The sequence below is a fragment of the Melopsittacus undulatus genome, chromosome 3 (assembly GCF_012275295.1).
Source record: "Melopsittacus undulatus isolate bMelUnd1 chromosome 3, bMelUnd1.mat.Z, whole genome shotgun sequence".
Taxonomy (NCBI): domain Eukaryota; kingdom Metazoa; phylum Chordata; class Aves; order Psittaciformes; family Psittaculidae; genus Melopsittacus; species Melopsittacus undulatus.
In genome coordinates, this window is record NC_047529.1 from 116030564 (window position 1) to 116058468 (window position 27905).

At 50.1% G+C, this 27905-nt stretch overlaps 1 protein-coding gene across 1 annotated transcript; it reads right to left on the reverse strand.

Moving 5' to 3' along the window:
- Positions 1 to 3: 3 nt before the first annotated feature.
- VASH2 (vasohibin 2) lies at positions 4 to 27905 on the reverse strand. Its single transcript, XM_034061196.1, has 7 exons — positions 27334 to 27905; positions 23374 to 23462; positions 20706 to 20762; positions 16586 to 16660; positions 7576 to 7957; positions 5662 to 5777; positions 4 to 171 (listed from the first exon to the last, which is right to left on the reverse strand). The coding sequence occupies exons 1-7, from the start codon at positions 27625 to 27627 to the stop codon at positions 102 to 104; spliced, it is 1083 nt and encodes a 360-aa protein (XP_033917087.1). The 5' UTR covers positions 27628 to 27905; the 3' UTR covers positions 4 to 101.

Below are 27905 nucleotides of genomic sequence, written 5' to 3' on the forward strand. Positions count from 1 at the left end.
CACAAGTTCATAAATGTCCCATTCCTTTTTTCCTTCCAATGGAGTGCAGGTAAAGTGCAGCGGGAAGCACCAGGAAGCCCTCTGTCCAGCATATGGCTTTGTTAGATGCGGAGCTGGTAGCCGACCTCGTTGAGCGTAGCCAGGTCTCCTTTCTTGTCCACCACCGCAGGCCTGCAGGCAAAGGAGAGAAGAGGGTTCTGCTCACCAGTAATCCCACACAGCCATGCAGGAGCACAGAGAGCAGTGACCACCTCTGACTTCAAAACAGGGCTGACTAGATCCAGTTTCCTCATCATAAGCATGATCCTGCTGGATCTGTCAGGTGAATCGGTGTGACTGTGCTACTCCTGTGAGCTTCCCCTGAAGCCAAGCACCTGTGAGGAACAAGCTGTCCCATATTGGGGTCCTGGGAGTGCCCCTCTCCTTCGGAGTTGAGAGAGGGCCTAAATTAGTAGTTAAGAGCAGGCACATCCTGCCCAGGATCTACCCCAGGGCATAACTCCAGGTTTTAGAATGAAGTGAAAGCAGCCGAGAGCAAACAGGCAAAGCCTCTCACATGGCCACAGCATGTTGTTGCTCTGAATCCACCCTTTCCTCTGGGCTAGGTCCATGTGAAGGGCTGCAGCCCACCAAACAGAATCATAGAGCAGTTTGAGTTGTAAGGGACCTGCAAAGCTCATCCAGTCCAACCCTCTGCAATGAGCAGGGACATTTTCAACTTGACCCAGAACCACATCCAGCCTGGCCTGCAATGTCTCCAGGGATGAGACATCCAGCACCTCTCTGGGCAGCCTGTGCCACTGTTTCACCATCCTTATTGTAAAGATTTCCTCACATCCAGCCTGAATCTCCCTCTTTTAGTTTAAACCCATCACCCCTCATCCTGTCACAACAGGCTCTGCTCAAAAGTCTCTCCCACCTTTCTTATGACCCCCCTTTAAGGACTGAAAGGTGCAATAAGGTCTCCAGACAGAAGACACAAGAGGAACTCCTTGCAGTCTCCAGGCATCTTGTGTTCTGATGCAATCCAGCCATTCACTGCAGTAATCCCATGCACATGCAGAACGCTGTTAGGTCATTAAAGTATGTCAACAACTGGTCCACGTGAAACCTGGAGATTGAGCCATCAGTCTCTCCCTATTTAGCAGGCAATGGAAAAGCTCCTGCAAAGCTGTCAAACCGAAACAATCCTACTGATGTATAGTCTATGGAAGTGTCTAATCCAGGACCTTACTCCAGGCTCTCAGCTATTTTCACACTAAGCTGTATGTTTGCTTTCCTAAAGAAAGGCATGGTTTAAAATACATTTCTCCTCATAGACTCTATAGCACGTGCACTCCACTGCAGAAACATGGCTTAAAGCCTGAGTCGTACACTGTGAAGCTGGTGATGGCTCCAGTGTGTTCCTACAGCTCTTCAGATCTGGCTTCCAGCTCTTGAGCTTTGCTCGTCATGCAGATGAGTTTGCACACACGAGGCTGACAGTGCTGCAGCCCTAAGAGGGGGGATGTATAGCTCACGTACATACACATACATACATGTGTGTGGCAGAGCCTCAGAAATAGTTCTGAATTCTTTCATTCAATTAGTTTTTATTTCTTATTAAGAGCAGAGCTGCTAACACCACATCTCTGTGAGAATCTGCACAGCATCTGAGAGCTGGAGCCACTGCTGTGGACAGCTTCTGCCTAGTCACACACTGAGTGCAACCTGGGTTTCTCTTTGCAGTACCGCCCTGCACCCTATCTTGTGTTTGTAGGTACTTCATAGCAGTGAGGGAGCCCTCTGTGGTCTCTGTCACTGCAGGAAGGGATTACACCTGAAGAAATCACTGTAAGTTTGGATTTTTCCCACTTTATTCCTTCAGAGCAGATGGGATTTGACTAGCCAGAAAACAAATTATAACCTGCATCCCTCAGAGCTTGTGTAGGAGTCTGAGACCAGCAAGAGATGCACTATGAAGTTTCCAGTGTCTTTTCTTCCTCCCTCATATTTAGGGATCCTCTTCCCACCCCTTCTCCCTCCCTTTAATTAAAGCCAGAATGTAGTTTTAATTAAAGCACAGCTTGCCTGGATGGTTCTACCTTCTCTGATTATCCAAGAGGGATGGGGAGTCACTGCACACCCATGGCGCCATGCCTGCTTTCATTCCATGACAACTCTCTACCTTGTAGCTACAAGCAGACTGTCCTCCATGAGGTTTTAGGATTAGGCAAGGATCTGTTGGAGCAGAAGCATGGTAGCCCCTGTTCTCCTGGGATGGCACATGACCTGATGCCAAACATCTCTTCTGAAGCAAGGGGCCTCTGCTGTACTAGCCCATCAGATCACATCTCCTGAAGTGAATAAGCTGTGCATAGCTGCTGGGTACACAGCACTCATGAGCTGCCTGATCTTGCATGCATCCTAATATAATATAACCCCAACATATTCCTGCCCCATTGCACATCCTAATAAAATGGACCAACACATTTTTCCTGTCAACAGCTAAATTAGGCCAGAAGCACACAGGGCCAGTGTTGCTATGACACTCATGCATCTGTTAAGCCTCAGTATGAAATTAAAGGGAGATAGACCTGGTGAGCTGACATTTAGGAGCAGAGATTGCTTCAGGCTGCTGCATGATGCTGCCTTCCAAACTCCCAAACTTCCTCTCCCAAACCCCTCCAGCTCCAAGCGCTTCTGTTGAGGATGAAACACTGTTCCAGCACAGCCACTTGCAATTTACTGCACCCTCCTGCTTTGGGACTTCAGAGGACGGACAAGGGGACACAATAAGGCTTCAGACTCACCAGATTGACACCACCCTATATGCTCTGTATTCATCCTGCCTGGTGGCCACCCCAGCAGGGTCACACCAGCTGTGGGCTAAGAGCACATGGACTGTTGCATAGCTCAGTCAACGAGCTGCCATTTGACTACACACCAGTCTTATAGACAGGCACCTACTGCTTATTGCATTGCCACCTATGTCCTGCTACATACCCTGTCTGCCTTGTAGCTGTATTTCCAGGCTTAAAAAATGGAAGTTACAGGGTTGAGGCTGTAAAATCCACTTCTATCCTTAACCTTCAGAAACAATCCAGCAAAGACATCATTCCAGTTCACCATTCCAGTTCACCATTCCAGTTCACCATTCCAGTTCACACCTTTTTCACTGGGAGATTTCTCCCAGCAGGCCCATGTGATTTGATTGTTGACAAACCCCAGGCTGTAATAACAGCTTGTCATCAGCAGGTGAAGCCTCTCAAACGAATGTGTTATACAGCCCCTGCTAGCTCCTGTTAAAGCAAAACACTTCTCTCCCCCTCCCTTGCAAGCTCTGAAAAGCTGTAATTACAGCTTGTGAGTAAGAGACACACAAAGAAACAACACACAATGCTGATAAGCACGGCCATTCTTTAGCTAGGATTTCAGCCCAAAGCCTAGCAAGCCTGAAAGTCTTTCCTCTTCTGTAACACAAAGGCCTCTCACTGCAACTCAGTTTTGGGAAATCTATCAGGATGTGGAAGAAAATACCTGTTTTCCCCTCCTATATTTCCCACCCTGTGTCAACCGCTGTATGTGCTGGTACATGCCATCCAGCTCATCCCTGAAGAGGGGATGCTGTTTCTCCCTTCAGGTCTTAGAGATTTCCCATTGCAGAAAGCAGCAGATCTCAGTTTTGGAAAGGAAAGGGCTTTATCACCAGCAGGGAGCTCCTCACAGCAGCACACTCCTCTGCAGCACCCCTCCCGCTGGGGCAAAAGGCACAGTGAGCATTCAGGCCACCCACACCACTGCACAGAGGCATCATTTTAACAGCAGGAACCCAGTTCTTCTCCCTGGCACAGCTTTTCTAACAGAGAACAGCCTCTTGGCTCTGCTTAGAGGCTCAAAAGCTCCTTTACTCCCCTGTTGTTTCAGAGTGTACTGGCCAGGCCCGTGAGAGGCTGTGCATGACCCACAGGGCTGCCACACAGTCACAAAGCACGTGCTATAGGAGCTCCCACCTGCTCAGAGATGCTGCAATGCCTTCTGCCCAAGCAGAGATGAAGGTCTTGTGTGTGGAGCCTGCTCTCAGTCTCCTGTTCCCCACATCATGATCCACTTCAGCCACTGCAGAAGCACTACCAGAAACCCAAAGATGAAACCATCCCTCAACGCACATCTAGGAGAGGAAGAAGCCAGGAGCAGCCGAGCCCATTACAACTATAATTATCCATGCACTAAACAAGGAGCTCTCAGTGAAGCCCAAGGTGCAGCAGCATGGACCGAGTGTGAATTCACATGTAAAAATAAAAGGCTGCTGTAAAATGCCAAAGTATCTTCAAGTTATCTTTAGAAGATGAGTCTAATGTCTTTGTTGGCTGCTTGAAAATAAATAAACAAGTGCTGAGACAGTCGTCTAGGAGCCTATTTAAAAAGCAATGATCATAAATATGTGACTAATCTGGGTTATGCATAGGCTTGCACAGTTGTCAGCTTCCTGGCATGAAGCTGGACAGCTAAAACTTGACTCTTCCACGTCTAAGGTATGGAAGTCAGAATTGCCAGTGCCTGTAAAAGGCCTGTGATCTGGAAGCACAGTTTTATCCATTTAGAGGCAGTGCGTGCAGTTGGTCCATCCCTCCCCACACAGTTAAACCATTAGCTGTGGCACATGAGGGAAGTGGTCTTGGGTATTTTAAGCTGATTAAAACCAAAGAACACAATGTAAGTAATGTTTATGCTTTGGCAAGAAGAGGAAAGATCTACTTCTTCACTATTCCTGTATCAGACAGTCCACAGTGAAAACCACTCCATCAGAACAGCTCTGTACAAAGACTCCTCACAAAGAATCCCAATTTCTGTCCCAGGGACCATGACAGGCAGGCACCACACCACAATTAGTAGATCCATCCTCCTGTTTCTAATACCTATGTCTGAACACCCTTAGATGTGACCAAACTGCTTTCCCTTCTCTACAAGTCCCCCAGGCTACATTCATTTTTGCAGGAAGCACACAGTAAAAGGCTGGAGAAGGCAAACTCCACACTTGCACTTCCCCAGCCATCCAACCCCTGTAGAACTGAACCAAGCAAAGGCCATTGGGGCCTCCATAGACACCACAGAGAGAGGCCACTGGGGAGCAGTAAGCACAGTAATGCCAGGACATAGAATCATAAATGGGCTGGGTTGGAAAGGAGCTTAAGATCATCCAGCTTCAACCCCTGCCACGGGCAGGGACCCCTTCCACTGGAGCAGCTGCTCCAAGCCCCTGTGTCCAACCTGGCCTTGAGCACTGCCAGGGATGGGGCAGCCACAGCTCCTCTGGGCACCCTGTGCCAGCGCCTCAGCACCCTCACAGGGAACAGCTTCTGCCTTAGATCTAACCTGAACTTGCCCTGGTTCAGTCTGAACCCATCACCCCTTGTCCTATGGCTACAGTCCCTGATGAAGAGTCCCTCTCCAGCATCCCTGTAGCCCCCTTCAGACACTGGAAGCTGCTCTGAGGTCTCCACACAGCTTCTCCAGGCTGAACAGCCCCAGTTTCTCACCAGCAGTATCAGCAGCTTCTGGAGCCTCTCTGGTGACCAAGACACCAGCCATGTGCCATTGAGCTCAGTTGGTTTTGTACAGCAAAGTAACAGGCTATGACCCTCCATTCCCACCCATCAGCGACGGGAGAGGGATACTCACGACTTGTCTCTCCTGCAGGCCCGTCTCTGAGGGCTGGCTTGCCTTCGGCGCGGGGACAACGACTTACCCCGTGATCTCTCTTTCATTGGAGAATGGGCACTTGAGGGTTTCAGGATCTGCAAGAGATGGGGGAGGGAAGGAAGAAGCCTTCAATAAAGGCCACGATTCACTGAAAATAAAGATAAAGGGCCTCATACAGTGGCAGGGATGGCACACAAAGAGCCTTCAGTCCCTGGGGCTCCGTCAAACCCTGCCCAGGTTGAGAGGAACCCAAAGCTGTTATCATGTGATAGCCGTTCAGGGGCCCCCCCAAATATCAGTTGGTGTCACCAGTTCAGTTTCCAGCTAAATACTGAATTAAAACCTCTCAAACACAGTTTTCTTCAGAGCTGGAGACCACAATGGAATCAGCTCAAATTCTGGATTAACTCAAGGGAAGAGTCAGATACAGGGTCTTCAAGGGTTCAGGGTTGTGGTTCTGGCCTTGAGACACTTACAAGGACTGGGCCCAGTGTCACAGCTCAGCCCACACTATCAAAAGCAAGTACTAAGTTCAGCAGGTCATCTGCCCACATGGGCTTCTTCAGCTTGAGCCTGCTTCAGCTGTTTGCTCTCTAGATGGTACTAAAAGTACATGAAAAAGGGGAAAAAAGCCCTCGTTCATTAAGCCTGTAACCAAGCACATGTGCTTCAGGTGACAGCATGGTACGAGCTGGCCCTCAGGAGAGGTGGCAGCAGGACATAGGGACGATGCCACTGGCAATGCTCACTGTAAGGTCAGGGCAAGGGGGCCTGAGCCAGAAAGGCAGAGGGCTGCTGCGTCAGAGCCATTCCTCAGGAGGGCAGGGAACCTGGAATAACTTGGACACGATGCCACATACCTCTTCACAAGAGCCAGCCCCATACTTAGCAACACACCTGCTCTGCTCCCGCTGCCAGCAGAGGGCTGGAAAGGCACCAAATCCCCTTCACCATGGCCACAACCAGCTCTTCATCCATGCCAGCATGGTCAGGGACACCCCTCATCCTCAAGGGCAGCCAATGCCTCTGGCAGCCTGCCCTGTGTGCCTGTCATTTCCCTCTGGGCTCTTCAGTCTGACCAACCAGCCTGTGAGGGACTCTCTTCCCTGGCCATTCCCATGTAACCTGCTTTGTGATTTAAGTGTGGTGGTGGACGTCAGGCAGTGCAGCCCATCAGCATGCCCTGCAAGGAAAGGCAACCACCAATACGCCTCTGCCACAGCATCCCTTGCAGCTCAGGTGTAAAGAGCAGAGATCCCTACCTGAAACCAGGCCACCCATCCCACCAGCACCAGCCATGGTTTTGGAGTCAGTGAAAGAAGCAAACTGGGCAACACCTTGATGGCCAGTGACAACAATGGGTTCAAGTGTTTCCCAGGCTGAAGGGGAGATCCTTGAACTAACAAATAGCCATAGGAGCTTGAAAACATGCTAAACCCTGGTGGGAGAATCACTAAGGCCACTCCACCAAGGATGCTGAGAGGGACTATTCTTCAGGGACTAGCAATAGGAAAGGAGTGATGGGTTCAGAGTGAAACAGGGCAAGTTCAGGTTAGATCTAAGGCAGAAGCTGTTCCCTGTGAGGGTGTTGAGGCGCTGGCACAGGGTGCCCAGAGAAGCTGTGGCTGCCCCATCCCTGGCAGTGCTCAAGGCCAGGTTGGACACAGGTGCTTGGAGCAACCTGCTTTAGTGTGAAGTGTCCCTGCCCATGGGAGGGGGTTGGAGCTGGATGATCTTAAGGTCCTTTCCAACCCAAACCATTCGGCAATTCTATAAGACAGATCTAAGCAAACCCACAGCCACCTGATACCACCTTTAACTCAACCTGCGGTCAGCCTGCTGACACGGAGCAAAACCAATCCGTGCAGGCTGGCACAAGGTGCACAGACCTACCTTCATCCTCATATCCCTGGCAAACTTCTCCAGCTCCTTCCTGACTTCCGTGCGCATCATTTTGGACACGTTGAGGACGAGCTGTTTCCACTCGATGGGCTGGAAGCTGTGTGGTTCATGTGGGACGTATAAGCCGATTTTCACCTTTTTGACTGAATGCAAGTACTTTTTATAGGAGTCTTCAAACTCAAAGATGAGGTCGCTCAGAGTCCGGTAAGTCAGAGGTTTGTCCATCAGGTCCGATCGCCTGCTCATGCCCAGCGAGCCATACCGGCCATTGCAGTAAATCCCGAGCACCACATGATGAAAGTAGTTCCCTGAGAAGTGGGTTTTAAAGCTGATGGGGAATCGTTCCACAGAGGGCTGCCCGTTGGTTAAGTAGCTGGTGTGTGCTGTGTCAAGGCAACAACAAGGAGCGCACACAGTTACACCTCTACACATCTTTAGCAGCTTTTATTTAAGTGCCAGGGCAAAAGCTTTCTTGCAGACACCATTTTATTGCTACTGTGGCCCAGTAACAGCCAACGCTGCCAAAACCCTGCTTGGAGAATAAGATGCAATGGTTCAGGCAGGGAAAGGACTGGCTCTTAAGCATGCTTGGAGGGGAAAAGCAAAAACCACAAGCGTTGGGGTCAACAAGCCAGGAGAGAGACCACCCTCCCCAGCTCTGTGGGAGCTCCCCCATTTGAGCCCAACATCAAAATCCCATGGCCCCCAAAGGGAAGAGCGCTGCCCTTCATTTCATGCTGGAGCTTGGTATGAGTCACCTTATTTTCCCACATTTCAACCAGCACAAAAGACTCTGAATGTATTCCTATCCAGGGCAAGTCAGCCTTTCCATCATTAACAGGCCCTCAGCATGGCCACACTCATACAAGAGTGTTTCTGCATGTTGCCCTTGTACCATCATGCTGAGACAGACAAAGTGAAGCTCCCAGGCAGATAATTCATTACATAAGCACAGAGACATGGTCAGGACCAAGCACTTTTAGAGAGTGAATCACTGCCTGGCCTTTCCAAATGCACCACGTGCAGAGGCCAGGGCCAAGCTCCATAACAGTGTGGTAGGTGATCTCAGCAGGGAGCTACATGCAGGCCTGGGGCATCTCCTTAGGAAGCTGCTGGCCTGTGCCAGGGGAGGAGGAACCTCAAGCAGGGGGGTTTAAAGGCGTCAGTGCTTATGCTGCATGCGGCTTCCTGATGCTAATCCCTGGACAGCTGAAGTCCATCCTGGCTCCACATGCTGGCACCAGCCCCTGGGAGAGCAGGTTCCTTTGCCTGCAGCCAACGGAATGGAGGAGGGATGCTCCAGCCTGGGGTTACTCCAGCCAGAGGTACCTGCTTTAACCCCAGAGGCAGACACAGTCAAGGCAGCCAGTCAGGGTGGTGCCACTATGAAATACACTGGCTGGAGGGGCAGCACTGCCTGCGTAGCATCATAGAATGGCTTGGGTTGGAAAGGACACTAACATCTTGTTCCAACCCCCTGCCATGGGCAGGGACACCCCACACTACACCATGTCAAGATCCCTGAAGAACAGAGTGGGGTCAGTTCCTGCTGGAGCTGCAGGATACAGCCCAGAGGAGGGTCCTGCTCTGAGGACCATCCCCTCCTCCCCTGCCCTGTGCTCAAAGAGATGGTCCTTAACAGCAGCAGAGCAAGAGCCACCGCACAGCTGAGGCACCTGGGATGTTAGTGCAGACAGCCTTCCCCTCTGCCTCCACAGCACGGCTGCTGGGAAGCTGAGAACACAAAGAGCCTTTGCACCAATACCCTAAAGCACAACTTGGGCTTGGTTCTAGTCCTGCCCAGCCTGAAGCCCCACCTCACCAGCAGAGCAGCTCCCTGGGATGCTGACCCACAGCCTGAACCCCGCAGTTCACCTCTTCTCTCTACAGGGGTGCAGGAAAAGCAGCCAGTGGCTCTCATCTGTCTCCAACACATTTTCACACCCACCTCACACTTGTTGAATTTCACATATTCAAACTTTAGCCCTCCAGGTGAGCACAAAAAGCAGCTATAAAGAGATTCAGGAGCTGCCCAGACTCTGAGGTCAAGGAGTTAAACCTCTGCGCAGAAAAAACCCCAAAGTGCAAGATAAAAATAATCTCTCAGAACAGCCACAGGGAAGCTTTTCAGCTCAACGTCAAACACATTTCATTGTGCTCAGTGCTACATGTCATCAGTGTTAGCAGTCAGAAGAACACGTATTAGAGGATATAGGAATGGACAACACTATGAACCCAGCCCATGCTACACTTCACTATCTATATGGCAGCAAGTCTGGACAAGCGTGAAGCGCAGAGTGCAGACCTCCACGCATGCACACAGCTCCTCGCCCAGCCATGGCCACGTGTGCCCACCTCTGCCCATCTGCTGCCCCACCACACCAACACAAACACCCTGCAGCGACCATCAAACCTCACCCTGATACAGAATCACTGGTTTGGGTTGGAAAGGAGCTTAAAGCTCACCCAGTTCCAGCCCCTGCCATGGGCAGGGACACTTCACACTAAAGCAGGTTGCTCCAAGCCCCTGTGTCCAACCTGACCTTGAGCACTGCCAGGGATGGGGCAGCCACAGCTTCTCTGGGCACCCTGTGCCAGCGCCTCAGCACCCTCACAGGGAACAGCTTCTGCCTTAGATCTAACCTGAACTTGCCCTGTTTCAGTCTGAACCCATCACCCCTTGTCCTATGGCTGCAGTCCCTGATGAAGAGTCCCTCTCCAGCATCCTTGTAGCCCCCTTCAGACACTGGAAGCTGCTCTGAGGTCTCCACGCAGCTTCTCTTCTCCAGGCTGAGCAGCACCAGTATTCTCAGCCTGTCTTCATACAGGGGGTCTACATCAACTACACTGACACAGAAGTAGCTCTTTTGCCCTCAGTGGTCTTGCTGGGTCACTGCTGCATTAGGACTAGCTTCCCCAAGAGAAAAACACCAGTGGAATGAAAGATTATAAATACACTGCAAGGTCAGAATGGGGCCCAGCACCATTATATCAACTGGAGAACTCAGCCCACAGTCACCCTATTTAAAAGGTCACCTTGCTCCAGGGCTTAAAGGACCATCCCACGTACATCAAAGTCATGTTACAATAATTTGTGCCCTATAGGCAGCTTCTTGCAGAAGCCCATTGTATTTATCATTCTGTGCAACTGAAAAAGCAGTATCTTTTATTAACACCTATGAAGCTTTCAAACATCACCACTATTTTTCTCCCTCATTATGAAAGGGTTTTCTCTCTGCTCCCTGAGTGCCTTTCTATTAAGTCCACACACAAAGCTTTGGTGGCCACCTGCCACACATACACACATCTGCCACCAGGTCTCGGAGAAGTTGCAATTTAATCTCATTAAATACTAAGTAGGAGTAAAAGAATCTTTTGAGGGCAGAAATTGCCCAATATCAAATAACCCAGCAACAACCACTGTGGAAATTAACCTTTAGGTACAGGTTGCTTCTGCTGAGTGACTAGTTAATGAGAGTCCCCACCCGAGATGAAATACACAGCAAATGGGCTGGAAAGGGATGTCAGATCTTCCTCTCCATCCATGCATCATTATTATTTCTTCTCCTTTCTGCTCTGCCCAAGGAGAGCTGTATTGTGGCAAACAAAAGGCAGCGACACAGCAACACCGCAGCTGTAATCACACTTTTGAGCTGGGACTATGACCCCAGGATGGAGAGTCAGGGAGTAAATTACATGTCACAATAGAGAAGCAGCACAGAGCAGGAGAGGGCAAAAGCAGCTGCAAACAGAAGCTCTGTGGCCTCCTGATCCTGGGTCTTCCTGTACATCAAAGCAGCAGAAAAACAGCACTGAGAGATGCTGATCGCCTTGGAGATCACACAAGAGGGACACCAACCTTTGGGCTGGCCACGTCTTGCCCAGGTATCCCTCCTCTTCCCCCACAACCAGGCAACATAGAAGGACAATACCTGGAGCTCCAGCAGGGTCTCCCAGGAATGGACTGGTACAGCATGTCCTCATCCCTTGCAGGTTCTAAACCCTGCTCTTCTGCAGCCTCATACTAGCCCTTCAACCTCAGTTCTCTCACCCCACAGAGACATTAACACATGCCAACCAGGGATCTGTGTATTAGGCAATGAATTCTGTCCCCTTAACCCCAGGAGACTGATTTTGAAAGTGACAGGTTCAGGTCAAAGGAATGTGAGAAGAAATGGACCCAAAACATCCAACATGTTTGGAGATAGCAGCCCTTTGGGTGAACCAGCGTGGCTCTGTTAACCAGCAGGCTTCCTTTAGCACACCAGTACTGCTGACAGCCTGCAGAAAGGGACACACTTCCCATTGCCAGCATGCAGCTCCTACAGACCTGCAAGTCAACAGAAGCATCCTCTGAGCCACAGGTTGAACTTCTCACAGTTGCCTTCAGCAGCCAGGCCCATGAAGCTTGGATACCTGGAGAGATTCAGATCCCAGATGCAAATACAAGCAAGACTTGGAGATCTAAATCTGATCTAAGGCAGGAGTTCTTCCCTGTGGGGGTGCTGAGGGTGCCCAGAGAAGCTGTGGCTGCCCCATCCCTGGCAGTGCTCAAGGCCAGGTTGGACACAGGGGCTTGGAGCAGCTGCTCCAGTGGAAGGAGTCCCTGCCTTTGGCAAAAGGCTTGAAGATCTTAAGTTATTTCCAAACTCAAACCATTCTGTGATCTGAATGGGTTCCCTTTGAAGCTGTGCACTCACACAACAACTCAATCAATGCCTTTCTGTGGTGTGGGGTTGGGTTTTTTAACTCTCCCATCTCCTAGTGAGCTCTAAAATCAAAAAGATCCCACAAAGAAGTCTCAGCATCTTCCTCCCACAGTGCATACCTTTCCCTACACAGGTGCCCCCACTGCAGAGCATGGAGCAGCTCCCAGCCAGGAGAGAGGCCTGAAGCCCTTCACCTTATTTATTTGCCAGCAGCAACTTTCAGAACAAGTGCTCTCTCCTGCCTTTGTTCTTTCTTATTAATAGATAACCAGAGGAGGATCTTTCCATGCAGCAGCTGTGTGGCTCCAGGCTTCAAACAGTTCTGGCACTAGGTCTTAGCAGCTGACAGCACCCACCAGGCAGCCTCTGGCTCCCCATGGCTAAAGAGCTCAGGTAACTCACCACCAGCAGCTTTCCCACCATCACTAGGAACTGCAGCAGCTGAACCAGGAGGTGAGGGACACGCTGCAAGGACCTCAGCCCATCTGTGTCTACACCAGCTTCAACAGTTCAGCTGGGGGAAAGCAACCTGGTGCCTTGGCCAAGCTGACAGGCAGTGCTAGCATTGGTGAGGAGAGCCATACCTGCAGTGCCAACAGGGACCCCAAGGGCAGGGGACATGGGCTCCTCTGAGCCCCATAGCAGAAAAGCCCAAAGGTAAGACTGCTGCCAGGCCCTGCAGAGCTCACAGCAGCTTGAAACACACCAGCTCCTCCCAGCTACCAGAGGGGCTGCAGATATTCAGCAGGATCCTCCTTGCCAGTAATGCAGTTAGCAAGTGGCTCGAGCTGTGGACAAGCCTGCAGGAGGCCGAGGGGCACTGTGGGGACCACAGTATCCTGCAGTGACTGCAAGAAACTCCTCTTTACCAAAAACACTAGTGCTGAGCCCAGAGATGTACCTGCTAGGCAGGAGGAGCAGGACGGGCCCAGGTCTCCAGTGGTGATAGACATCATCCTCTGATTAAATGCACAGAAGTGATAGTGCAGAACCTATTAAACAACTTCTCCCTCCTGCAGCACTTCTCTGCCTCATTTAATGGTATTATTGGACAGGCGGTGGTCTAATACACTGCACTACCTCATATGAACTGGGAGAAGCATGCTGAAGGCAACAGGAGTGAGTTGTGCTCACCCAACAGACATGCTCTGTGAAACTCCCTAAGGGATGGATGCACTGTGCCTCTTCCCTCTCCCCCTCTGCTATTTTGTCCTCCCCACTTTAAGGAAGTGAACAGAGCATGGATAAAATTCCCTTGGCATGTTTTGGTTCACTATTCCCTTTCCTGAGCACAACCCTTTGCATCCTTGCTCAGAAAGAACGGGCTGCACACACCATTACTCAGCTGATTTACAACTGAACTGGGAAATGCCCTTAGGGAGAACAGCAGGATTGCCTTGGGTTAGGCACTGACAGCAGACACACATCAAGCCAGTTCAGACAGCTACACAGAGCAGACTGCTGCAAAATAACACTGCAAGATCTGTACCAGCTTTCAGTCATCTGGTTCAGCTGCTTCCTTGGTGTGTGCAGAGGGTGCTGCAGGTATTTTAAGTCATTGCCCTATAAAAATGCCTTAAGATCTAGTGCAAAGGCAATTATGCAAAACTGAATTCTGCACCAAGAGGGATTACAGAGGTGCTCTACAAGAAGTCACTCAGCAAAAGGCAATTGCATGAACCAGCAAGCAGCTCAATTAAAATGACATCTTGCTAAGCTGCTCTGCACCAGTCAGTCTGTGAATGCAGGCTCACACCAAGGGTCTGCTGTAGCAGGCTGTGCTCTTTCCAGTATCCAAGCAACACAGCAAAGCCTGCCAGCACACAGATTATAAGCACCTTATCTCCAGGGAGGGAGAAGGGAACCAGAGGTTAACATACATGCACACAGGGATGCTCAGCTCAGGCGTATGTGAAGACATTGGTTTGACACTCAGGAGATGGTAAGCGCACCTCTCATCTGGCACTGCCTGAGCTTGGGAAGCAAGTCACAGTGCTGGCCTCACCGTGCCTGCATCCAGAGGGCAATGTGGAAGATCAGAATCTCACAGCTTGAGAAAAACCAGCAAACTTGCCCACGGGAAGTTACAAAGATGCCTTCCAAATACCCATATGAGAACACCAGGATGTTCTGCACAGGCTTTATACCAACCACTTCCAAAGCACACGTATTCAGAAGGCACCTTCAGTCACCACTGCTACACTCTGTGTACCCAAAGCTCAAGTACAGTATTTAGGTTTTATACTGCATGGGTCTTCTAAACTTCTACACATCCGTTACTGGACCAGCATCCCAGCAGACAGTCCCTGTTCTCACACAGGAGACAGCAAGTAGAAGGTATAGCAAGGCAGGGAAAGGTATGGGACAGGTCTAAGCCTTCTCAATTTACAAAGCAAACAACCCACTTTTAGCCCCTAGAGACAGATTCATCCAAATCCTGAAAGTCTGAAGAAACTCCAGATGACACCAAAGAGCATAAACCATAACTTTCAACTACTGCTCTTCCCCTCAAAGAAAATGAACAAAAGTCAGGTTTGAGGCAAGCTGAACAAATCCCTTTCCAAATGAAGATAAAACAGTCAAAACTTTCAGGTCAGAATGAATACTTTCATCTGTACACCATGTACGTGGAATAACCAGGCCATTGCTAGAAATACAGCCCCAGAAGCCACACTGCATGCAGAGCAGCATCAACTCTACCCAGGGATTATTTCCTCCATCCCTTCCGCCCCCATATAGTTTGGGAAACAGTCCTGACACAAGTGTATGCACCACACATCAACTGACATCATTTCTGCTTCTGAAGGGCACTGGTTTAAGTCTCTTGCTGAGGCAAGCCCCAGGACCCACACCCCTGTAGCTGCATGCAGACCCTGTCAACCAAAGCCACCTTTCAGACTCAGACCTGAAGCTTATCCCTGGTGTACTTGAAGCATAGCTGCAAAGCAGCACCCAGTGCACCCTGAAGACCTTCTAGTGCAGCAGGGATTACATCTGGCCCCAAGTCTCAGACAGGACACTCTTGCTTAGCCTATGTCCCTTTCCCACCCCACAGCAGCCACCCCTTCTCATGAAGTCAGTCCCTGGCAGTATCCAAGGCCAGGTTAGACAGAGCCTTGTGTGACACGGTCTGGTGTGAGGCATCCTTGCCCATGGCAGGGAGTTGGAATGGGATGATCTTAAGGTCCCTTCCAACCCAAACCATTCTGTGATTCTATGACTGAATCCACACTGGGCACTACCTGTGAGGCTCTGCCAGGTCTTTCACCCACGAGAGGGGGCAGCAGCAGCAAGCAAAACGCCACAGGGATATATGCCAGAAGCTGATTTGCTTTGGGGTTTATTTTGGGATGGTTTTTGGTTTAAGTCACACTGAATCACTTGTGGCATGACATATCCAGCATACAATTATTCCTGTAACCCTGCCTTGCCCTCCTGTAGAGCTTTAGGATGATGCAGGTTGATTTATCAGTGACAGCACAAACGGGTCAGGAAGCAAGTTAGTCTCTAAAGGAAAATATTCTTGGGTTTTTTTCTGAGACTGAATAGGAAGCAAGTATTACTTTAAGGTAAAGCTTAAATGTTTAACTGAATGGCTTCAAACTAGAAGAGGATTGATTTAAGCTAGATCTAAGGCAGAAGCTGTTCTCTGTGAGGGTGCTGAGGCGCTGGCACAGGGTGCCCAGAGAAGCTGTGGCTGCCCCATCCCTGGCAGTGTTCAAGGCCAGGTTGGACACAGGGGCTTGGAGCAGCTGCTCCAGTGGAAGGGGTCCCTGCCCGTGGCAGGGGTTGGAGCTGGATGAGCTTTAAGGTCCTTTCCAACCCAAACCAGTCTGTGATAATACACATACGTTTCTGCACAAAATACAGGGCTGAAAGACAAAGACTAACATGGCTTTGCTGTGTAAACACCAGACAGGACAGAACCTGTGAACCTCAGGTATTACCAAGCTCCAACCATAAACAGCAGCAATATACTAACAAAGAAAATAGGGATTGTGTAGACAGATACTTATCTGGGCACCTTGGGTCAGATCCTGACATCACACAGATTACCAGGGCAGGAGGCCAGGTTGGCACAGGCAGAGCATGACACTCGTGGGCTGGGCACAGGACATCCAAGCTCCTACCAGTAAGCCCAGCCAATGTGGCCACTTGTTGATCAGTACCACAGCAGTTCCCCGAGCTGCTGGCACTCACCTTTGGCTTGCAACCATCTCAAATACCATCTGACAAGGACATACATTAAACAGCACTGCGGTGGGAAAAGTCACAGGCATATGAAAGGATACATCCCCAGGATAACTGCTTCAAGGCATTTGATAGGTAAAGACTCCCTGGTCATTTCTTTTGCTGTCTCCATTAACCTAGGACAGAAACAAAAGCAGTTTTCAGTCCTTCCAGTTAGAGCAGTTGGCAGGAATCAAAGGGTCCACAGAGATAAGAACACAGGTGAACTTGATTCTCCTCTTCAGCAACTTGCCAGAGCCCTGTTGACTTCTGTAGGGGGACTGGAAAAAAAGAGGTATTAAAAGAAAAGGGTGTTTGGCCTCCCAGTGTATTGTGGCCCCTGGAGATGGGTTGGAAGAATGCAGTCCCCGCTGCCTCTCCCAGCCACTCCATGAGCATCACTACAGACTGTAACAAAAGCTCTGCTGATGCCCAAGATCTCACAAATTCACAAGGTTCAGTTACAATCCAGACTCTGCCTTTGGAGTAGAGTTATGTGACAAGAACAACACTGTGACAAGAAACAAGTGATCTAATCTCAGCTCAGCTGTGAAAGCTGTCACGCCAGACTAACAACCGATCAGGTACCCTATCCCCTTCCACAAGGGCATCCTGATATCCTGGACAGTATAAAGAAATACTGGAAGGAGACTGAGAAATATTCAATCACACAAACAAAAAAGCAGCTAAAAATCCAAGCAAAGGATGACTTCTAGTTTGAAGTCCTCCCTAACCATGTATTTTCCATGAGAAGAGCTTTGTAAACAGATCCCTACTCTAACGAAACATCACATTAAATGATAAAAATATTTGTATTAGACAATGATGGAAATATGTATCCAAAACCATTAAGATCTGTTTTTTTCCCACTTTCTAATTTACCTACCTCATGCATTTTAAGCCTCGCACCGAGTGTAGTGGCAATACAGCTTTCACTGCTATTACAGCCTGTCACAGCTATTCCGTGTCCCATTTTTCCAAGTTGGAAATTACCTTTTCATTTGCAAACAACTGCCTTTACACTCTGCCTGCAGCACAGGAGACAGATTAGTGCAAGCCTGCATCCTCCACACTCACCACCAGCCACAGAAACCCCACTGCAGGAGCACGGAACAGCTCCAGACAGGGTGCACAACAGGGGCCTTCATCCCCCACAGCAGCTCCTCAGTGCTGGTCGCAGCAGTCACCACTGCAAAGCCCTGTCTTCAACCAGAGAAGTATCACATGCAAGAGTCCCTCTCCAGCATCCCTGTAGCCCCCTTCAGACACTGGAAGCTGCTCTGAGGTCTCCACGCAGCTCCTCCTCTTGTCACCTTGTCCAGCCTGGACCACAAAGCACATCTATTAGCAAACAGTACCACTGCCCATACCACTAATGGAAAAACATTGACCTGGGACAGAGATTGCAAGACCTCAACAGACAAACTCTGCTAGGCAAGAGTAAGCTATTGCTTAAGTACCACCTGCTAGGTGCTGCTTCTCACCTTATGGCCGTATGTTCAACAGTTTTATTTAGACTCAAGGACCCTGCCTTGCCTGGAGGCTGCCCAAAGCCATACTATAGCAATGAATTACCACATCCACATCTTCTTCCTGGATTGACAAAAGCTCTTATATCGTCACAGAAGGGAAGTATCAGAAACAAGCTGTGCCAAATTAAATCCACAATGCCTATCACTTACCCTGACACTGCAAATGAACTCAGAAAGCCCCTAGATTTATCCTTTCCCTTTTTTGAGAGTGGTATCTTTGCCTTCCCCAGTCTCCAACAAGAGCACCCATCCTCACCACAGTCTCTAAGGGAAGTATTAATGGTTAGGAGGTTTCTTGTCAGCTCTCAAGGTGATCTAGGACAGATGACAGAGCATCCAGCTCACCTGAAAATAACTCCTTACAATTACCCTTTGACTTGTCCTGTCCCTGCTTTGTTTCACTCCTACCTCTGTCTCAGCTGGTAATCATGACCAGAAGGTCTGCATGGTTAAACTTGTGAATGAAGACTGAAGGGGAGGAGAGAGAAGAATTAATACCCAGGCTCCGATAAAATTCCTGTTAGTGAGATCCTCTAGCACGTTTTCAACAACCTTCCCCTTCCCCAGCCCCCTGCACTCACATGAGGTCCATGAAATCCTCCTCTCCCAAGTTTTTCTAAGGCTCATAGCAGTTTTCTTCTTCCCAATGAAGGCAAGAGAGAAGTGAAAAGGCACCAACAGGAGATAAAACAAGAGAGCAGCTACTGCTCTTGTGATTCTTCCCAAAACCTGATTGTTTCAGTGTTAAAAGCACTTCTCCCACATGCTGAACATAGCACCATATCTGTTACGTTCTCCCTCTGTGCGAGAGAGCAGCAGATGTTCAAATGCTTTCTGCAGTCTATTGTCTGCAAATGGTACGAGCCCATTTTCCTTTAGAGCCCCATTAGGGTTCCTTAATAACATGGTGTGTTGAAACAGGGTTATTTTCTGTCCCCCCTTTACTGTTCTTTGGTTGCATCGTTCCCACGTGACTGCTTCTATCACACTCTTATTACAATTGATTACCCATTATATCTGCAGTCACTGAATGTGTCTCCATCTTCACAGAGCAGCTTCTGAGCTGCGTTACAGCTCCTCAAAGCCCCCAAACATCAGGTTTTGCTTCAGAGGTCCCACTGATAGCTGGCACAGGAGGGAGCAGCACAACACTGCATCTATCTACACCCTCCCCAGATACCCTGTGGGGGACAACGGTATTTGTTCCTTGTGGTTCACGCCTGCATGCTAGAACAGAAGCTTGCAGAGGGCTTATTGCTCCTTGTAAAGCCAGTAATGAAAGCTTGTTGGTATTGAATTCACACTCATTAGTGAAATACATTTTTTTTCCTCTTAAAGCTCTTACATGATCCAAGCTTGGAAGTTTTCAAGAATGCCCATTTCAATTAAAGGTACCATTTCTTTATCAAGCCACTTGTACTGTAATACAGGTTTTGCCAGCAGAATCCTGTATGGGAAAAGGAAAACCAGCCCTATCAGGGTCTGAAACACTTAAATGCGGAGCTGAACTCCACAGAGTGCCCTTTACCTACCTACAGCAAAAGGGCACATTACTAAGCCTGTGTGAAGGACACCATCCTGGGTCAGGATACCTGTATTCTCTATTAGCAAAGCACTCCTATGATGGATGTCACTACACCTGTAAACCTGGGGTGTGTGCAAATACAACAAACTCGGCCAAGGTTAAACACGGACACGTTTTCAGACACAGTTTGCCAGTACAACAGGAACACCACACACAGTTTGCAGGATCCCATCTCTACCACCCTGCCTCACACTGCTACAACCAACACAAGCATCGTGCTTTCAAAAGCATTATCTGTAGCCTAGACAAACCCACAAGGTGCCTGGCAGCCTAGAAGCAGGTTGGCAGCTAACAGTGACTTCTCCTTAAGAGAGACTGTAAATACTGAATTAAAGCAAGCCTGTGTCTCTTAACATTGTAAGTTCCTATAGATAACTTAGGCTCTTCCTTCCAAGCCCAGCCAAGCATTTTGATTTTCTCATGCATCACAGCAATGCTGACAGTAAATCTCTAATATCCAGACCTCACTCCATAATAGAAAACCTCATTAATATGCCCCAGCTGCTTTAAGACACTTTTGCATGGATTTATGAATATTCAATTTCCATCTAGTGCTCAGTTTCTTTGTGTCCGGCCACTGCTCTTGAAGAGAGGCTGCCAAAGATCCTGCAATACTGTCATTAGCTTTGAGCTGTTGTATTATAAGCAATAGGTTTAATACCAATAAATCACAGCTCTGGGAACAGCCTCAGCTTTGAGAGCAACTGGAGGCGCTCAGCATCTTGCCTGATTAACTTGCAAATACAAACTGTGTCTTGGAGCAAGCGAGACCTTTCACGTCACAGAAGCAGCGCCTGTCACCTCGCACAAGGCGCCTGTTGTCACCACGCTGGAAGCAGATTCCTTATAAGTGAACACCCCTCCCAGAAAAACACACTTGCAGGTATGGATGATTTTCCAGCTCTGATGGAAACCAGCCTGGCAGCAGGAGAACAAATGGCCAAGGACAACTGCAAGAGAAGGGATGCTCAGCTGGTATGAACACCAGCAAGCAAGAAGTGGGTTTGGCCTCTCATGCCATGGTGCTGAGCTGGAGTGAGGTGGGACAAGGGCACAGACACTTACCCACTCAGAGGTCTGGTTTTTCTAATCTCGAAGAACTGTGTTCCTGTGTGATTGTATCTGAGTTTTGTCTGTTAAAGGAAAGTAACTTGCATGGTTAAACAATGACACAGCAGTGCTCATGAGGGGAGCTGCAGGTCTGATTTCCTGTTGAAACGTGAAACAAGCACTAAAAGACACTGACTCTAAGAACCGAAAACCTCACATGTGAAATAAAGCAATTATTCACTTGTCTTTTCATATGACATTAACTGGTATTAGGTGGAGTCAAGCAAAAAGGTTGTTTCTCTGAGACAACACATTTGGCACTTCAGGGTCCCACCAAATATTAGGTTACAAGTTTGACACATACAATCTCACATTTAGGTGAGAGAAAGCTTTTATAGTCTACTCAAACCAACCAATATAACTTATGGTCTGAAAGAACCTATTTCCTTCATAAGATTTTATAACTCCATCAGCCACACAGCTCCTGCATGACCTGTAAACCAAAAGCACAGCAGGTACATCCATTTACCCCTAGGAATTATAAATCATTGTCTATACAATGCACTTGAAATGGAAATAACCAGCTAAGTGCACCTCAAGAACACTAGTTAACACTACGAGGGTAGGAGAAAAGTTCATTAGAGAGGATGCCAGCAGTCACCCATGAACCAAACCTCAGCACCACTTGATTAGGAGTGCAAGCTACCATGCAGTGTAGCATCACCAAAAGCAGCCACTTCCCAGCTCCTTGAGCAGAGCTGTTCAAGTGGTAACAGAATCATGGAATGGTTTGGGTTGGAAGGGACCTTAAAGCTCATCCAGCTCCAGCCCCTGCCACGGGCAGGGACCCCTTCCACTGGAGCAGCTGCTCCAAGCCCCTGTGTCCAACCTGGCCTTGAGCACTGCCAGGGATGGGGCAGCCACAGCTTCTCTGGGCACCCTGTGCCAGCGCCTCAGCACCCTCACAGGGAACAGCTTCTGCCTTAGATCTAACCTGAACTTGCCCTGTTTCAGTATATCAGATCAGGAAACTGATCTGGCCAGTAAAAACATGACCAAAGCACCATCTCCACCTCAAAAAGATATAATTACAAATAAATTAAAAGCCCATCACCCAGGCACTTTTGCAAGGTTATTTTTCCAGTGAATCTGTTCCCAGCCTGTTTCCCAACATCCCCACAAGAATATCCCCACCAGTAAAATAGTGCTGGTGATACCAGGCCAGAAACAGGCGACCTCATGGAGGCAAAGGGTACCCTGTGAGGCATAAATAGCCCAGCTGCTGGCTGTATAACCATGGTCTGAATAAAAACCACAGCTCACACCAGGATGCTCTGAAGTGATTACAATTATAGTTCAGGTCTCCAGAAAGGTTTTCCCTTCAAACCCTAGTTCATGAGGTCCTTTCAGAGTGCACTGAACAAAGCATACAGCTTCTTTTAGCCCGCAAAGGAAGCCCAGACCCTGTTTCTGCAGCCCACTCTGAATCTCTTCTGAACACTGATGCAAACCCCATGCCTAAGGTCTGCTCCTGCTACGTGGCAGAGTGAAGGATTCCAAAACCATTCCCTAGGCAGCTGCTGCGGCTCCAGCCCCTGCTGTTGCCTTGATCCCAACCACTATTCCCCAGCAGGCTGCTATTTTTGGATGCTCTTCCAGCTGCCACCCATATCCCTTCTTAATCCTTACCAGGACTTGACATTCATTCCTCATCCCCCTGCTTCCCCACACACACACATGGATACACATAAAACAGCAGTTTAGGAAAAAGGGAAACAAGGACAAGAGGAAACGGCCTCAAGCTGCACCAGGGCAGGTTTAGATGGAGCTGAGGAACAATTCCTGCCCCACAGGGTGCTCAGGCATTGGAACAGGCTGCCCAGGGCAGGGCTGCAGGCACCGGCCATGCAAGTGTTCACACCCCGTGGAGACGAGGCCTCAGTGCCATGGGGCAGGGGTGGCCTTGGCAGGGCTGGGAATGGTTGGACTGGGTGAGCTTAAAGGGCTTTTCCAACCCATTTGATCCTGTGAATCTGTGAAAACAGAGGGAAGAGCAGCATCTGGGGCAGCAACTGCCTCCTCCAGTATTACCTATCAGCAATGGAAACAGTCAGGTTTTAGGCATGGGGCAGACAGATGAGTACACCTCTGATGAACCCCCAAGCAAAGCTCGATATTGGGAAGGGGGGATTGCTTTGGTCAGTTCCTGTGTCACAGGCAAGCCTGCCCACCTCATGGTTAGGGCTTGTGCCCCCACCCCAATGACAAGCATCCCCTGCAAGCTGAGCACGCAGGCAGTACTCAGGGAGCCCGCAGGGGCTGCCAGGGCAGAGGCAGGAAGGGTTTGTCACAACACCACCTCTCCTTTAGCTGCTTTACGACAAGATGCCACATTGCTTTTCCAGGCATCACAATCCGATCATAACATCCTCATAAACCAGCTTCACAAAGCATTTCTACTCCCACCAACGTCACTTAAGATTCTTCAGCATCATTTAAAGTTAATTACATCTCCCAAAGAATTGTGGTGACAAGTTCACTGCTTCAGGTGCTAAAACAAATCCTGAGGCATCCTCTCACCCCTAAATGATCCCCAAGCTCTCCTGACCAGCAAAGTCCCTGTTAATTCATGCTGGACACAAGCCAGCCTTATCTCTGGAGACGGCATGCTGGAGAAGGATACTGCAGCATCTTCATGTAGGTCTGTATTGCCTGGAGCCATTCTGGGATTGACATGGAGAGCTTGTAGTTTGGCACGGGAGGCACTGAGGGCTGGACACAAAAGAGAAGATAAAGAGGTTAGACAGTAGCTGCTCCCCGCAGAGCAGGTAAGTGATTTACTTGGGCAGTGGCATGTGCTTCATGAGACGCAATGCAGCAGCACAGATGGCTTAAACCCCGTGTGAACTCCGGCATCCTGCTGACAACAGGGGCTGCCCATGCACACAGACAGCCCCATCCCTGCCACCATGGAGAGACATCGGCAGGTCCCAACCACATCCCTCCAACACCACCCTACATGGGCAGGCCAATGCTTCCCATGTCCCCCCTCCAGCACAGGGCAATGGGGGTGAGCAGAGTCTCCAGCGCTGGCTCTGCTGTCCTCCCTCCCCCAAGACCTTTCAAGTCTAATTCCTGCCTTCCTCGATCAAGATAAAAGGAGACACGGATCCCGGGCTGCATAATTCCCCATCTGCTCCGTGTCAGCAGCACGCTTGCTGGGCAGGAGCGTGTCAGACCCAGAGCATCGCCTGGGACCCAGATATTTAATGATATTAAGACACTTAAAGATATAGACTGGCAACGTAATGGGATTTTTCCCAAATCCCATCAGACATCTGCTTGTGCCTAAGCACTTTAAGAAGCCCTCAACCCATGTTTAATCCCCACAGTTACGTGGCTCCTGAGCCTGTAACCATGCAGAAAAGGGGCACAGCCTTGTCACAAGTCCCCTGAATTTTAGGGGTAAGACTGTGAAACATTGGGGCTGTTCAGCCTGGAGAAGAGAAGCTGTGTGGAGACCTCATAGCAGCTTCCAGTGTCTGAAGGGGGCTACAAGGATGCTGGAGAGGGACTCTTCATCAGGGACTGCAGCCATAGGACAAGGGGTGATGGGTTCAGAGTGAACCAGGGCAAGTTCAGGTTAGATCTAAGGCAGAAGCTGTTCCCTGTGAGGGTGCTGAGGCGCTGGCACAGGGTGCCCAGAGAATCTGTGGCTGCCCCATCCCTGGCAGTGTTCAAGGCCAGGTTGGACACAGGGGCTTGGAGCAACCTGCTCCAGTGGAAGGGGTCCCTGCCTGTGGCAGGGGTTAGAGCTGAATGAGCTTTAAGGTCCTTTCCAACACAAACCAATCTGTGATTCTATGATTAACCATGGTTTCCCTACAGCTGATGCATATCCCATCACCTGTCTGTTAAGACAGGTGGTCCAAGCCCCTCCAGATCTCAGGCAATGGGGCAGAAGCAGCCATCACTCCTCTCCCATGCACTGCCCTCCTCTTTCCAGGCCAGCCAGGCAGTACACAGCACGGTCCCACCACCAAGGACAGGCCACCCACTACTCCCACCGCCTCCAAACACAAACCCCATTTCCTCCCCCCCACATTCCTCATCCTGGCTGCAGGAGCAGCAACCCTGGGCACCCAGCACAGAGCAGAAGCCTGGGCACCCACAAGCAAACGAGAGCACAATGTTGCTGCTGCCACCGGCTGCAGATACCCGTGTGCATCCCAGCACAGCAGCCAGGAGCCGCCAAGAGGAAACGCAGACACAGCACTACAGAACAAGTGAGATCCAGAGACCAGGCAGACAGGAGACCTTGAACCTGTATCAGGATTTCAAGCAGCAGCTCCAGAGACAGCAGAGCTGCTGCAGTGCAAAACCTCGTGGCAGAGCTGGAGGCTGTTGTCCTACAGCCAGAAACCCCTTGGTCCCAGCTCACCGCAGACATCCTGTGTCAAAGTCATCCTGCTCAAGCCCGCTCTGTCTCATTTTATGACCAGAAAGTCATTTTCTGCCAGCTCACCCTCCAAGCACACTGCTACCCAGCAAGGATAAAGCTGGCAGGTTAGACCTGCTCTGAGCTTCATTAAGATCCACAACCATCTCCAAGATCGCAAACCATGTAAAGGATTGAACAGCCCTTCCAAACACAAGTTTGCACCCTTCCCAGAGCTTAAGCCAAAAGTCAGAGGTGGAGGGTGCAACCAAAGGACCCCACAGGTCCAAAACTTGCAGACAAGCAAGCATCCCAAGAGAGATGCACCCTGCAGTTTGCATTTGTTCCAGTAAGGACAGCCCCACCAATGCACTAAGCAGCCACTTATCATCCTGTGTGTACGATCACAGAGGCTAATACCAAGATGATTAGAGCTTCCTGGGGAGGGGATGAAAACTCTCTCCCATCACCAGGGATTAAGAACAGATCAGAAGCAAAAATGGAGCAGTTGCATGCACCACTCAGCCTCCACCAACTACCAGTGCAAGCGGATTACAACCATCTCCTGGCAGGCTCAAGCTCCTCTCCTCACTCCCAGTCAGTGCTTTTCAGGTCTTCTGCAGAGTGCCACATACCCAGTTAAAAAAGGCTGTACCATCATTTAAGGAACAACTCCCCCCTCACATTCCTACTCTGACCCAGAAGTTACCATCACATTAGGAACCCACTGCCCTTTAGTAGCAAACAAACCTGCTCCCAGCCTTAATTTGCTCACCTGAGCTGTGTTAGCTCATAATAAGGCCAAACTACCCTCCAACCCCAGAGGTCTCAGCCTATTCCAGCAAGAGCTCATCAATCAGAGGGGACACCAGGTCCTTTTGCCCTTGAAGGAGTTAATCACTGTGAAGAAGTCAATCACAGGATGCCGGCCCACTGGAGCCACTGGTATGTCTCTCACCAGATGCTTTGTCACTCACTAGGGGTACCACCAGTAAAAGTTACATGCTTTGGAGCTGGGAAGGAAGGCAAGGAAGTCAAGTCCAGTATATTCTTTACTGTCTCTTAAAACCAAACAGATCTACAGGCCATTTGGTATAGTGTAAGCTGGTCATGCTGCTGAAATAAGAAATTCTGCCCTCTCCCTACCCCTTCATTTCTACCCCAAGCACTTGTGCAAGCATGAGATAAACCACATCAAGGAACTGCAAACAAACCCAGTGTAAACAGATTATTCTTTAGCTGGCTATGTTCCCCCATCCAAACAAAGGCTTGTGCCAGCAGGAGGGAAGCAGGGGAACAGAGAGAGAGCGTTTGCACTTAGGCAGAACTAAAACATTGCAGAAGAGAGATGAAAGGCCTTTTCAGCTTGCATCTTCTTTAACAAGCGCCCTCACAACACAGCCCTACTCAGCACACTTCCAGCTTATCTGTGCACAGACTATTTCCCTTCTGCCCCACGTAAAGAACAAGCACACACAGCATCGACAACCTGGACCACAACAACACCAGCGCAAACACCTCACCCCAGCATGCAGAGAGAGTGGGGTATGAATCAAAGTCCACTTCAGTGGTCAGCTCCTCTTGGTGGGAGGAGTGAATCGAGCTCAAAGTCTGCCAAAGCCAACAGCCTTAAAGGCATTGTGAGGTGTGATGTGGCACAGCGGTGGGAAGCCTTGGAACACCAGCAGGCAACGTTTTATTTGCTAGCTTGGGTCAGGCAGAGCTGTTTGGAGCTTGTACAGAAGAACACACAAGACAAAAAGCGCTTGGAATTTTTCCACGTACTGGAAATAAAACGCCTGAGTTTTAAATCCACTATTACATTTCAGGCGCAAAGCTGTGTTTTAGGGAATGCCCGTGTCCTAAATGAGCAAAGGTGCTTTAAATTGCACAAAACGCTTCATTCAATCCTTGAAGATTTAACTCGTTTTCTGCCTTCTCCAAGACAAAAACAGATAGTAATTCTTTCCTCCTAGTTTCCCAAGACACCAACTCCAGCTCTGAAGCATCCCGCAGCACACGTCCCCGTGCCCTACATGCTCCTCAACAGCTGATGCTCCAGCTTTCCCCTTGCTGCCGCTTGAAGCGGGCAGGGGACGTGAGGCCTCACCCCCTCCCTCCCGGCCCCTCGGCACCCCCAGACCGCTGCGCTATGCTCGGCTTTGGGCTCGCTCTTTGAGCAGGGGACCAGGGGCTTCTCCTTACCCGAGCCAGGTGGGCGGCGCTCCGGATGGCCGCTGCCACGGCACTGCCGTCGGGGTGCACCCGCTCCACGTGGCCCCACATCCGCTCCCAGGTCTGCCCATCCATGGGGAAGCCGCTCTTGTTCACCAGGAAGAGGGATCCGCCGTCCCGCTGCTGCTCCTGCTCCTCCTCCTCCGAGCCGCCGCCGCCGCCCGCCGCCCGCGGCTGGGCGCTCCGCGACCGGCCCCCGTCCTTGCCGCCCGCCGCCCGGCGGGTCCTCCCGGGACCACCGCCGACGGCCGCCGCGCCCGTCATGGCCACACCGCCATGCCCGAGCCCGGGGACCGCTGTCGGGAGGCGCTCAGCGGCCTCGCCGCCGCCCGAGCCCTCTATATATTACCTATGTATATATATATATATATGTGTGTTATGTGCGTGCAGAGGACGCTGGGCTCTGCGCCGGCCTGTCCCTAACAGTGGGCTCCCTCCCACCCAGCCTCACTGCTGCTGCCTCTCCCCGGGAGCCCCAGCCCGGCTCCGCTCGTCCCGGTCCCGGCCGTGCCGGGGACGCGCCCCGCGCCGCGGTCCATGCC